We start from the raw sequence: 14,229 nt of genomic DNA on the forward strand, positions 1-14,229 counted from the left end.
ATGAGGCAAATGTACAGCCTATGGGGTTTCTGAAAATGTTACAGATCAGCCTATTACTGATGCAGATGTACATGATGTACTTGATGAGGAAAGGGCTGAAAATGAGCAGGCTAGAGGTATGCCAAAATGGCTGGTGCACACTTTGCGTGACAGTAAATTGGATGCACCTTTGTCTAGTCGTACTCGTTCATGCTCTCGCCATGCATCTTATGCATGAGATTGTTATGCTTTGGCTGTGTCTAGCTTACATGATGTTGAGGAGCCTCTGTCTTTTGATGAAACACAAAATTCAGAAAATTGGATGGCTGCCATGCAATCAGAATATGATGCACTTATAGAAAATGACCCATGGACTTTATGTGATTTGCCTCTTGGCAAAAAGGCCATTGGTACGAAGTGGGTTTACAAGTTGAAACGCAAACGGGATGGTGAGATCGATCGCCATAAGGCTCGACTTGTTGCAAAGGGGAATGCACAGCAAAAAGGCATAGATTATGAAGAGACTTTTGCTCCCACTTGTCGTATGACTACTGTGCGTTTTCTATGTGCATTGGCAGCTCATTTTGGTTGGGATGTACATCAATCAGACATTGTTACTGCTTTCTTGAATGGTGACATCTTTGAGGAAGTTTATGTAACGCAGCCTCGCGGTTTTGTCATAAAAGGACAAGAGGACAAAGTGTGCAAATGTAACAAGGCTTTGTAGGGTTGAAGCAATCTCCTCATGCTTGGTATGAGAAATCTGACACTCATTTGGTCAAACAAGGCTTTCGTAACAATCCAACAGAAAGCACATTGTATGTAAAGCGTGAGGGTGATGTATTTCTCATCGTGGTTCTTTATGTTGATGATTTGCTGATCACTGGACCAAATGAGAGACATATTGCTGAATTTAAGGCTGATTTGAATGCTACTTTCAAGATGAAAGATTTGGGGCTGTTGCATCATGATTTGGGTATACAGTTTAAGCAGTGTGATGGTGGTATTGCCTTGTGTCTTAAAATTTACATAGAGACATTGCTATGTAAGTTTGGACTTGAGGATTGCAAACCTTTTGCCACTCCCATGGAAACAAGTTTGAAGTTGAGTCTACATGATGCTGGTGATCCTGCTGATGTCACTCTTTACCAAACTGCTGTTGGCTGCCTCATTTATGTATGCAACACGAGGCCGGATATTCAGTTTGCAATCTCACAGGTCAGCAGATTTATGCATAGCCCAGGGTCTAAGCATTGGCAGGCTGTCAAGAGGATTTTCTGCTACCTTAGAGGCACTTTACATCTTGGCTTGTTTTATCCCAAGGGGCGATCATTGCCGCCAGACTTACATGCTTTTTCGGACTCAGATTGGGCTGGTTGTTTTCACACGAGAGTGCCCACAAGTTGTTTTTGTTTCATGCTTGGCAGTTCATGTATATCATGGTTGAGCAAGAAGCAACCTACTGTGGCCACTTCGAGTTGTGAGGCTGAGTAGAGGGCAGTCTTCACAGCTACGGTTGAGTGTGTATGGCTCAGACGCCTTATGGCTAATTTGGGTGTTGGACAGGACACTGCCAACACTATCTACACTGACAGTCAGAGTGCATTGGCAGTTGCGAGGAACCCAGTTTTTCATGCTCACACAAAGCACATTGAGGTGCATTACCACTATGTCAGGGAGAGGCTCTCAACAGGAGAGATCAGCTTGGCTTATGTGCCAACACAGGACAACCTTGCAGATCTTTTCACAAAGGCATTGCCTCGTGAGAAGCTTGAAGCTTTCCGCAAAGCTTTGGGCTTACTCCCCTTTGTGGACTGATCCTGTCCTCAGGGCATGGCACTTCCCTTTACTCTTGTGCCAGCTCTCGTTCATCGCATAACTCCAGGGGGGATTTGTTACCATATACTTGTGGTAGTGATGTGTGTGAACACACTAGGACCGCTGGGGCATTTTTTCCCTCTTTAGGAGGTTTTTTCCCACGTGCATCGTATATACGCCCATCACTCTAGGGCTATCTATCTGTCCATTGCACACTAAGTAATACACTCTCGATTGTGTTCCTTGAGCTTCCTTCGTCTTCTCCAAGCTGTGTTTGTTTCTCTGCAACCCTAATTCCAACACATACATCCTCCTTTTTTTCTTTTTCTTTTACAAAAATCACAATTGTGAGTGATTGTATTAGAATGACACCAATAAATATACAAGATAGCCTCAAGCTCATGCCGAGCATTGAGGGGCAGGTGGCTACATTGGAGCCTAGTTAGAAGTACCTATTACCAAAAGTCCAGTGCTTTACACAGCAAGGCTCGACCGGATGGCGAGAGTCACCCTAAGCCAATCATCCCAAGTTTTTCCTTTTACCTATCACACATATTAACTCCTTACTTTCTAGTACAATCTCTGAGAATCTAGCCACATAGAGGTGCCTATCAAAGACATGGCAGTTCATGGCCTTCGAGATTTGATTGAAGAAACAACATCTGACAATTTGAGTACAGATTAGAAGTGCAGGACTTCGAAACTGTTTCCCACCAAGGCACATATCCTTCTTGAAAAACCCTATCTTCCACGTTCTTTGTGTGCAAATAAGAATATGACAATTTGAGTACAGATTAGAAGTGCAGGACTTTGAAACTATTTCCCACCAAGGCATAGATCCCTCTTGAGAAACCCTATCTTCCACGTTCTGTGTATCCATTTTCACACCTTCCGTGCCAAGCCTCTAATTGTTGGGCATTCCATGAAAAGATGGGCGAGATCTTTGCTAGCCAATCTGCACCCTGAACACCTATCGGACCCGATATCACGTGCCTGAATCTTGACACCTATTGGCAAAGCCCCCCACAACACCTTCCACAGAAATATATTCATAAAATGAGGCCACTTTGGATTGTAGATGTTCTTCGTGACCTTGACCCATTGAGCTTCCAAACATTTTTTCTTCCATTATCTGTTCAAAGGTGTGACCCAACCAGTCTTGTGCATCAATGCTTGGTAGATGCCCTTGGTATGAGGTTTAAAGAAATGGGTACTCATTTCCACTCAAAAGAGGATTCTCAAATCGGCATCAAAATGTTGTCCAAACCTTCAACAACTGTATTGATAAGAATCTTCTCAGTGTCATAGAGTTGAATTGGGCAGCCAACTGGTTAGAGGATTTCTAGCACTTGTTGTTTCCATCCCAAAAGTGGATTAACCGCTAGAGTCCTTTATTGTTTATCCTTCTTGAAATTCTCTCCAATAAGGGTTCAAAATTACACCATTAGCTTTAGACAACCAAGGGGACCAGTGTGAGATGGAGTTCTGGAAGTATCTGGTTAACTCACCCCATTCCAATAACCCATGTTGCCCTATTGCACTTATGCACCAGCTCTCCCATGATGCCACCCTGTCTCAAGCTGGATCACCTTGGGGTTGAAAGTTTGTTGTGCACCTCGACCCCTTTCCACTGACTACCTTTATAGAAAAGTTTTTCTTTATCTATCATATCCTTGGTCATGATAGCCTAGTCCTGGTCTTGTTTCGCGATTGAAACCATAAACTTGGCATATAGGGCCTCATCATGAGCAGCAGGGTTGAGAATCCCGAGGCCACCTTGAATCACTGCTCGAGCAATAATTTCCCACTTTGCCCATTGCCATGGTGACGAGGCTTTAGTGTTATTCATCCATAAGAATATTTTAAAAGGTTTCAGAAACTCCTTCCACTTACATTTGGAAATCTTGAGGAGCAGGCTGGTGAAGGCAATATAAGGCAACATAAATGAATTGATCTCTTTGACCCAACTCGGGAAGGGAATCAACACATACTCCCACCTTCTTATTCTTCTCTGGATCTTCTCTAGAACCCAGTGGAACCTTTGATTGTGAGTAACATCCACCCCCAAGGAGATGTCAAAATATCCTTCCTTTAGACGCAATCTCCCCTAACCAGACTGATGGGTCAAATGAGTCATTTTTCATCATGGAGACCAGTCTAAACTTTTGAATGCTACACTTTGACCCTAAAGACACCGCAAATGTCTCCACAATCTCTAGCGTCTTTTAGAGTACTTGAGGGCATGCTTTTAAAAAAACGAGGAAGTCGTCTGCGAACATCTTCGCCAAGAGCTGGTCGTTGCTGAGCAGAGAGAGAGAGAGAGAGAGAGAGAGAGAGAGAGAGAGAGAGAGTGAGAGAGCATTGCGACGACAACACGGCGGTAGTGAGGCGGTTGAGCGCGGCACCGCGGTAGCTCCTTCTTCTTCACGGCGAGGAATCCTCCACAAAGGCGAGCGTAGGGTGGTGAGTGACACACCCTTGCTCTCTTGAGCTTGCTAGATTAGTTTGGTTGTGTGCTTGCAGCCATTTGTGGCTCGCACATAGTGTACGGAAAGTCCCTTGCATTGACATGTGCAACAGACGTGCACAATGCTTGAGGTGCTTGTCATGCTTGCTAAGTAAGGTGCTTAAGGTTCTTGAGGTGATTAATGACAAAGGTGCTAAGGTGCTCCATGACTAGGTGCTTGAGGGGCTTGAGGAGTTCCAAAAGTCAAACTAGATCCCTACTCAAGGGGGGGCGAGCCCTCATTGTAGGGGCATGAGAGAGAACACATACACCCTCACACAAGGCAAGCATAATCTAAAGAAGCAACAAGGACACTTGTCAAATTCCTCTCCATGTTGCCCTCATGGTATGCCTAAAGCCTATTGGTTGGCCTCTCAAGGGGTCCAATGATAATTTAGCTAATTTAATTAATTGTTTATGCATTTATCAAGTCCTCTCTCTTGAAGGGGAAAGGGGGACACTTGTCCCAAGGCTAGTATGGTTGCTTGATATGCACTCTGCATGGGTCCAATCAACTTCCATCATGAGCTACAAGGGGGGGTGGACCAAGGAAGCTAGGGGCTAGCTTGGGGGGTATACTCTCCCACACACACACACACACACAGCCTATATAAGAAGCCAAGTTACACACTTTGTATTTACTCACTCACTGCCATCATTAGCTACTTTGTATCCACTTTGCACCCTATGCACTAACCATCACTTTGTACTCATTTTCATCTTGATCTATTTATGATTTGCTACTTGTATTAGTGTCGATCTCTCTTGTAAGTGACACTTTATATACACAATGAATGGTTCAATAATGTTTCCTCCACAGACGCCATTCCTTTCATCGAGAAGTAGAAGATGTGCTACACAGGCACATAAAGAAATGAGAGAAGAAGAACACAAACACTGGGTGCAATCTCTGTCTTTGAAAGAGTGATCATTTTCCTCTTGCACGTATTTGCTTATAAATTTCTTGAATTCTCAAAATGATTACAAACTATCTGTTCAGACATAAAGTAACCATAACTCATAAAGAGTGTAATGTAATTGGCCTATTAACTTGAGAGTAGCGGAAATTAAAGAGAGTACTTTTGTGAAATTACTTTGTGAGCATTGTGGGTGAATATAATTGATGGTAGCAACATAAACATAGCATTTAGTTAACTTGGCATGAACAATACTTTTGCAAGAGAGAGAATTTAGAGAACATGACAACAGTTGAGGACCGGATTTATGTGGAGCCGGTCCCCCCTCCAATAGGCATTTGTATTATGATTTCTTCCATCAAGAGAGACTTGTTACAATACAATTTTTGTGTTCCTTGTGACCTAGGTGATGCAATGAAGATGGAAAGCTTCATGCATCACGAGCATAACATAAACTTTGTGGAAAGCTTTAACTGTCCCAAGCCTCAGTCCCAAGACCTCAAACACCTTCGAAGGTGGAGAGAGCTAGCAAGGAATGAGGGTAGGGAAGAGGAAGAAGAAACATTTCATAGGAGAAAGAATTAGTTCCTCACTTATCATCACTCTTCTTACTAGCATACATAATAGCATAGTAATGAAGATGGAGAAGATGGCAAGCTTAAGCATTGAAGCATGGCTCTTGGTTGGATTTGCATTCCATAGCTAAGAGTGTTGGTGTAGGCTCTCAACCTCTCTACTTGCTTAGAGAAGGAGAGGGAGCTCTTGCACTTTGCACTTCACCCCATGAGAGTGTGTGTGAGTGTGTGTGGGAGAGTATACCCCCTAAGCAGGCCCCCTACTTGCTTTGGTTGACCCCCCCCCCCCCCCCCCCCCCCCCCCCCCCCTTGTAGCTCATGCTTAAAGCTCTTGCACTTTGCACTTCACCCCATGAGAGTGTGTGTAAGTGTGTGTGGGAGAGTATACCCCCTAAGCAGGCCCCCTACTTGCTTTGGTCGACCCCCCCCTTGTAGCTCATGCTTGAAGCTCATTGGACCCCTCCATGCCTAGCCAATCACAAGCAGGAGGTAAATCAAGTAACAAGGTTAGCCTTGAGACAAGTGTCCCCTTTCCCGTTTGAGAGAGAGGACTTGATAAATGCAAAAACAATTAATTAAACCTTCTAAATTATCATTGGACCCCTTGGGTGGCCAACCAATAGGCTTCACGCACACCGTGAGGGCAACATGAGGAGGAACTTGACAAGTGTCCCTTTTGTTTTCTTTGTACCAAGCATGCTTTGTGTGAGTGTGTGTTCTCTCTCATCCCCCCCTCTTGTAGGGCTCTCCCCCTCCTTGTAGGGAATGGTGTTGACTTTTGTACACCTCAAGCCACTCAACCTTGGGCCCGGTTCCCACCTCAAGCTTGGCCCTTAAGCCCCTCAATCTTGGGCCGTGGGTTCCCACCTCGAGTACAACCCTAGCATCTCAAACATCCCAGTCATCAAGCACTTCAAGCACCTTAGGCATCTCAGTCATCAAGCACCTCAAGCACCTTAGTCATCAAGCACGTTAAGCACCTTAAGCTCATCCCTAGCTTACCTAAGGTCAAAGGACTTTTACACTAACTATTGGAGGTCTTCAATGAAGCTAACCCTGAGGTATGCTCCATTGGTTAGCCTTGCTCTTTGATAGACTATCTCTCATTTGGGCCCCTTTACCATTGGCCCTATGTTGAGATAGATCTATAAGCACATGTCTATATCTTCACCCTTGGTCCCGTTTATTCTCCCACATTAAATGATCAGTTTAATATGAGAAAATCATTTGGGTTGGTTAGATATTAGATTTTATGATAAAGAGCACTTTAACAATAAAATATACATACACTTGCTACCCTTTTGCATAGTCCATAGCTTTTACATTGCATAGTGATACATATTTATCAATTTCCATTACACACAAACCTTTGGTGCTATAAATCAATGCTATTGATAGAGTATTTGATGGAGTTCTACTTCATGATAGGAGACTGTGGCTTTTGAAAGAAAAGAATTGGATAAAGCTTAGCAAAATTACTCTATGTATGAGAGAGAATTATATGTTGGTTTGAAGCAAGGGTGACATTATTTATATGGTGCATAATTTAAGCTCGGGGTGGGGGTGGGGAGGGAGGGGTCATCCCCAAAATGCAAGTATAGCACGTGAGTTCAAAATAAGGGGTTTTTAATTAGGCAAAAACTATAAAAATCAATAGAATTACATTTACAAAGGGGGTTTTTACTGCATTTTGGAAAAAATCGTAAGTTCGTAGATTAAGATTCAATCACAAAAGGCATGAAATACTCTAGGATAATTGTTTAGTATTTTTAAATACTTGTAAAATTCGGGATCTTATATCCTAGAAGTAGATCGAATTGGAGTTTTTGACATACTTTGCATCTTTGAGAAGCACAAAAAGATTATTCTTGACATGAGACTGCTGAAAACCAAAATAATGAGATACATTATCTGTCTTTTGATACCAAGCCTTAGGTGTCTGCTTAAGGGCACAAGAGACCGACCTTCTTGTGTAAGTAGACATGATCCTCAAAAAACCATCCATGACAAAATACTCCTCCTCCTCTTAATCACCATTTCACAAATTACAAGACTTGATATCCATCTGATCAACATGCGAATCTGTAATGTGAAACAAGTGAAACTACATGACATATAGTAGTAAATTGTGTAGTGGAGTAAACATGTCATCAAAGTCAATACAACATAACCTTTAGCAATGCATCGTGCGTTTGAAGGTGGACAAAGCACCCTTTAAATTGGAGAGGTATCCAAGCCGCGGCAAAAGCCGACAACAATGCTACTATAGGTTGTATGAAGAGGGTTTTTATTGCTGTCATAGGTTGCATGCAGAGGACCACATAGAGGTGGTTTCTTTTTTTAAAGATAATTACCTACAACTTTGAAATCACAACACATACCCAACCCCCCTAGGTGGAGGTGAGCTGCCACATAGAGGTGGTTTTACATGGTCTATGGTCTTTAGAGTAGTAGAGAGAAGTGGAAGATATAATTAATTAAAGTGATGGTCTATGGTCTTTAGAGTAGTAGAGAGAAGTGGAAGATTTAATTAATTAAAGTGATGGTCTATGGTCTTTAGAGTAGTGTTTCCATAAGATTGGACGAGCTGCTGCCACGTAGGATGAAGTTCGCCTTGTGCTGAAAATGTATGTTCGTTGGCGGGTTTTATCCACAACACAAATGATGAAGTGTCGTTGTGCATTTCATGTAGTGCCAGTAGCCAGAGCTTAAGGAGCGGTCGTTCTCAAGCTCTCATGGCTTCCTCCCCACTGTTCCTTCAGTTATCTGCTTCAGCATCGTTCTTCCATCGCCCTCGTCCTCGCGCATTCTACCCTGCACCATGTCAGCCTCATCGGGAACTATCTACGCAATCGGCCCAGCCGCTGCGTCTTGCTGTTTGCCATGCGCACACTGGTCGCATTCTTGGGTCTCTCACCTGTGCTTCCTCTGCCACACCCATTAGTGCTAGCATCTCGGATCAAGAACCCAAGCTCTCCTCGGATAAAGTTTCTGCAGTGCTTTTTGACATGGATGGCGTTCTCTGCAACAGCGAGGAGAGGTCTCGCTTGGCTGGCGTCGACCTTTTTGCAGAGATGGGGGTACAGGTTACGGAAGCCGACTTCTTTCCTTTCATGGGAACTGGTAGGCTAAATTAAACTTCTTTCCTTTCATGGGAACTGGTACGCTAAAATAAATACAAGTGCATGGCTCCTGTAACTTTGTGTCTGACAAACATTTCCCGGTATAGAGATGTGTCGAGCAAGGGCAGCTTTGAGGTGGTGAGTAGGAAAGTAAAAGGCCTTATTTAATGCTACAATCATTAAAGGGAGACCGTTTGAGATTAATGAACCTTGCTTTGACATAGATGCTAGTCATTTTCTACATTTAATTGCGTTTCTTTCTAGTAGATTGGTTTAACATCGTTCCTTAGGAGAATAGCCTTTTTTGTCTCATCATTCAGTGAACGCTAGCCTATGTCTTTGGCCATTGACAACCAACCACCTCGAGCTTTCCTCGCCCCTCCAAAATTGCTTCTCTCGAGTGCCACATTTGAAGGCCTGTCTCGTCAATGGTCATTCACAGGGTGCTAGTGACGAGGGCTGTAGGTGGTCCACAAGGTGGCAATAGCATGTTGATAGAGGTGGCCAATATGCTTTGTGCAATGGCAAGTGTGTTTGGCATGGTGACAATACGGTGCAAGGTGACAAGTGGTAGCAATCACTCGTGCAAATGCGATGGCTAATACAAATGCTCTTAGTATAGTGGATGTGAGAGCGACACCACATGTGCCCTCTTGCAAGTGCACACTGACTACAACCTCTCATCCCAAATAGATGATTGCCAGTGAGGACGTAACAACATGCTGATTCAGGTATGCAAACATTAGAGTCCAAGGCTGAGATTGTTGCGTGAGTATAGGCAATAGCATAGCTTTCTTAGCAAGAACATGGCTATGCAGGTCCAAGATATTTAGACCACCGAAGCGTTTGGGTGTTTAAAGCTTCTCCATCGACATGAAACGCAAGCCTTTTTTGTGTGCATGAGTTTGCCACAAATGAGACAAAATGGAAGATAGTGGCGAGGCCAGCGCAACAGTGGCAAAAAGAATTGAACATACGCCGTCAAGATACTCTGAATGATTTGCAGGTGAACATGCAGTGGTCAAGTAGATAGCTTCCAGTAATAGTATTTGACATTCAAGCGTTGCATAACCCAATCCATTTTTTGAGTGTGAGTGACATTCCATCCAATTGGATATCCCAAATGCTTGGTGATCACATTTGGAGGAACAATCTCACCTAGCATAGACTATGCCAATTGCAAGAACGAAGTGGCAGAAGCTTTGATTCACGAAAGTTGACTTTATGTTCAGCCGCAATTTCAAACAATTCGAAAGCTTCCATAATCACTTGGACATCACTCCGTTGGTTGCGAGGCATAAACAACGAGTCATCCGCATAAGCCTGCCCATTCAAGGTATGACACGAGGGTAACTGCAAACCATGAAGACGCTCCGTAGAGGTCAAGTGATCAAGATACATCAACAAGGGGCGAGTGGCAATAGCATACAGCAAAGGGCTAAGGGGGCAACCTTGCCTAACCAAACAACCAAGTGGCCACGATTCTGTCAATTCACCTTCTAAGATCCCTGAAGACACACTACAAGCATACAAGAAATAAACCACATTGGCCACTTTAGGACCATACCCTAGACACCTCATCGTGGCGGCAATGAAGTCCCACTGCACAGCGTCAAAGGTCTTTTCAATATAAACTTGCATGACCAGCACATCTTGCTGCGTGTACTTAGCATACTCCATGCCAATCATAACATAGCCAAATTGCCATGATTTGACGACGCGAAATGAAACCATACTGAGCTTGATGAAGTCCTATGAATAGATGGTCCTTAATGCGATGCACCAACATTTTAGCCAGTATCTTGTAAACCACCGGCATCAAAGTAATAGGCCGCCAAAGAGAGAATTGCTCGCAAAGCGCTTGCTTAGGCAACAATTTAAGTAAACCCTCTTTTCATGATAGTGGAAAATCATGTTTCTCCCATGCCGCATTTAACATGAAAAGCAGTGGTTTGAGAGCATCCCAAAAGGAGAGGAAAATTTCCACCATAAGCCGTCCCGACCAAGAGATCGCCAACGGCTCAATGCAAGCAACACACTATGCAGTTCAGAATCAGTGAAAGGATCCTCAAGGAATTGTGCATCTTGCGTAGACAGGATCAAACGAACATAAGAAAGCAACAATTGATGCTCTTGGCAAACAGTTGAAGATGGTTGCGAAGGAGCAGCAAACACCTGTTGATAATGTGAAACCTTAACATCAGCAAGTTCTTGCTTCGAAGAAGTCCAACCACCCAAGGGAAGCATAACCCTCTCGATTGCTTATGTGATCCTTGTACGATGAAGATGCTTATAAAATTGCTTTGAAGCACAACCTTTATCCATAAAAGCATGTTGACGGGCATACGTCTACCATTTAGTAATTTTCTGCTTATCATTTTGCTGAATACACACATAAGCTTCACATAACTCCGCCATTTCAGAGTCAGACAGAGGCCGCAAATCAACCAATTCTTGCAGTCGTTGACAGACCTATTTCGCATCAACAACATCCCCCCGAGTGCATTGCATATAATGCGTGCCATAGTCACAAATAACACTTTGTACCCTCATGACAAAGCGATACCAGGCAGCATCCAGATCAAGATGCATGTGAACAAGCAGCGGGGGAATAATGTCAGCAATCATGTCTCGAAAAACCATATGAGCAAGATAGGCATTGTTAACATGCAACAAACGTTTCCTAGGAAGAGGCCGATCACGTAGAGACTGCCGAAGTACAAAGACAACAAAAGAGGGTAATGGTCCCGATAACTGCAGGGTGTAACCTATCTTCATATCACGTACAAATTCTTCATACTGTTGCCCATTAAGCAAGTACCAATGATCCAACCGTGCTCGATAAGAAGAATGAGCCTTGAGGAGCATGCTGAAAGGTAAATTCAGAAGCATTTGGATGCAAAGAGCGCCATAGATCAGTAATTTGTGCAGAGGCAAAGAGATGATCCCATTCTTGCCTTTTTGCAAGCAACATATGCCAATTGCCTGCGGTACAGTCATTCATATCAGGGGTATTATTAAAATCTCCACAGAGAAATGCATTGGAGGTCCAAGGGTAGAGATATCTTGCCATAAAGCAGCTCTTTGCTCAGAGGCTGTATATGCATAAACACCTCCAAATTCATATACTTGACCAGTCAACAAGCATTGCACAACCATCCACCGGCCGTGCGGATTGTTATGCAATAGAATAGGCTTAAGCTCATGACGAATTAGCATCAATAAACCTGATAAATCTTGCAAGCCAGCATACGCAATCCAATAACCGGCAAATAAGAACATTGATCAGCAAACCTCTCCACACACACACATGGATGCTCAACCTCTCTCTCTCTCTCTCTCACACACACACACACACACACACACACACACACACACACACACACAGAGTGATTTTTCGATTCAAGCTGAAAGTTTGCAATTCAGAGGCAGGGCAGTGGGCTGAGGCCAAATTTCAGAATTTCAAGGGCCAGGCCTTTGGAAATTTGTAGATTGTGGTGGCTTGCAAGTTTCCATCATCATGCCCAAGGACAATGCATGGAGCCATGTGTCTGTGCTGCATGGATATAGAGGTAGTGGTGGCTCCAAGCGTTGGAAATGTAACTAGTGTGGCTTGGTAAGAGAAGGCTATATTAACATCTCCATATAAGACGGGCTATATGTAACATCTCCATATTATATGCTATTAAGTCTATCTATATAGTGGTTTATATTTCGGTTTCACGTTTCCTTTTTTCCCAGCCATTTCCGTTTCCCCATTTTCGAAACGGTGGCAGCAAAGTGGGCTGATGAAGATTTCTTTGCACATTCCTCAGAGTTGTTGGGATTCTACACGGAAGCCATGTAACTCGGTACCAATACCTCACCTTGAAAAGGGGGAGATGTCGCGTGCACATCTAACCCTATGTGCATGTGGACAAGCTAACTCCTATTTCTAGGGTTTAGGACAACCTAGAAAGTGTTTAGATACGCTTGTGAGCTTGTACGCAAGACGTGAATATCTAGGCACTTTAGCATAATTGCATACCCTTTGATTGCACATGAGCACAACCAGTGTGTGCTAGGTATAGGCACTGGGAGTGTTCCCTTACAATTGCATTAGTAACGAGCCTAGGTATTTACCTGCATGTGAAGCACCTCTTAAAGGTGATTTCATTGACTTACTAATAAGTGACATTTTAGCAGCCAATTAAATTCATGGGTTTTTTATTGGCATTGCCCGCCCCAACTTTAATTCCATATATAAGTGACCCTAGGGGTCACTTCTCAAGCATAAGTTAGTACCCTCAGTACAAGCACCAAGTACTTGTAGTACCTCAACATGCTAGCGTTTTTCACCAACACATCTAGCACTCTGGGTGTTTTTGCCAAAAATCAACTTACAGTACTCAATTCAACCCGGAGTACGAGATCAGCCCTAGCTTTAGCAGTTTTCAGCCTGTCCAAATTAAGTATACGGAGCATTGCTTGCCCCTCTCTGCCACTCACAAGCCTCTCTCTAATTGAAGCTAGTGGCGACACTTGCGCTTTGACTAGAAATTTGATATTGAGGCCACCGTGGCCTCGATATCAGATGTGCCGTGCCAATCTCCTTTGTCAAATCTTTATGACCGTAATCTCTGTCCAGCTTGCCTTTGTCTTTGTCTATTTGTAAGTTCCTGCTTTTGCCTTTGGCTTCAAACTCTCGAGCCAAACAAAGCGTCTAGTCACATTCATAACAACTGTGGTCGTACCTTGTGGGTACCAAGGCAGCTAGCTGAGTATTGGTACTGCCATCCTTGTCAAATTGACCTTTGCCTTTGTCCTCTAGTGAAGTCAAGCATTTGCTTTTGGCTTCACAATCTCGAGCCAAACAATTTGCCGATTTCTTGGAGAACTGTGCCGATGCATAGGCCGCTAACTGGATGGTTGATCTGCTATCCATAACCACTTGTTGGTTTTGGTCGTTGTCGTCGCGGGCGCTCGAGCAAGGAGGGGCTATGATGAAGTTGCAAGACCTAGAATTCCGAAAAACCTTCTCGCACTCCAAAATTGGCCGCACGAATCCCAAGCCGCACAATAATCTTCAATCTCCTTGCCTCTTCCAAGCCGGTCCAAAAACTCCTTCGAGGGCTCTTTCAAGTCGCCTTTAGATGCCCCTCTCTTGGGCTCTAAGATCCTCGCCTCCAAAGGCCGCACTAGTCCCAAGTCGATCTAAGTATGTACCGTCTCCCAAGCTACTTCTCCACTGTGGTTTTCACACTTCCCAATGCCAACCAAGAGACCCTCTTTCGATGCCCCTCTCTTGGGCTCCAAGGTACCAGGACAAGGCT

General features: G+C 43.8%; 1 protein-coding gene across 3 annotated transcripts in view; it reads left to right on the forward strand.

The window, feature by feature from the left end:
* The first annotated feature begins 8,444 nt into the window (after positions 1-8,444).
* The window catches only part of LOC147451493 (haloacid dehalogenase-like hydrolase family protein), a 143,545-nt gene continuing 137,760 nt past the window's right edge, over positions 8,445-14,229 (forward strand). For 2 of the 3 annotated variants that reach the window (XM_086520385.1, XM_086520387.1), the window contains exon 1: positions 8,445-8,918. In XM_086520385.1, the coding sequence (XP_086376511.1) occupies positions 8,531-8,918 (388 nt within the window). In that variant the 5' untranslated portion in view covers positions 8,445-8,530. Of the gene's footprint in view, positions 8,919-8,938; positions 8,957-14,229 lie in introns of those variants that run through there. The other variant, XM_086520388.1, reaches the window with a different exon arrangement.

The sequence above is a fragment of the Adiantum capillus-veneris genome, chromosome 9 (assembly GCF_014529385.1).
Source record: "Adiantum capillus-veneris isolate H3 chromosome 9, ASM1452938v2, whole genome shotgun sequence".
In the NCBI taxonomy this organism is placed as follows: domain Eukaryota; kingdom Viridiplantae; phylum Streptophyta; class Polypodiopsida; order Polypodiales; family Pteridaceae; genus Adiantum; species Adiantum capillus-veneris.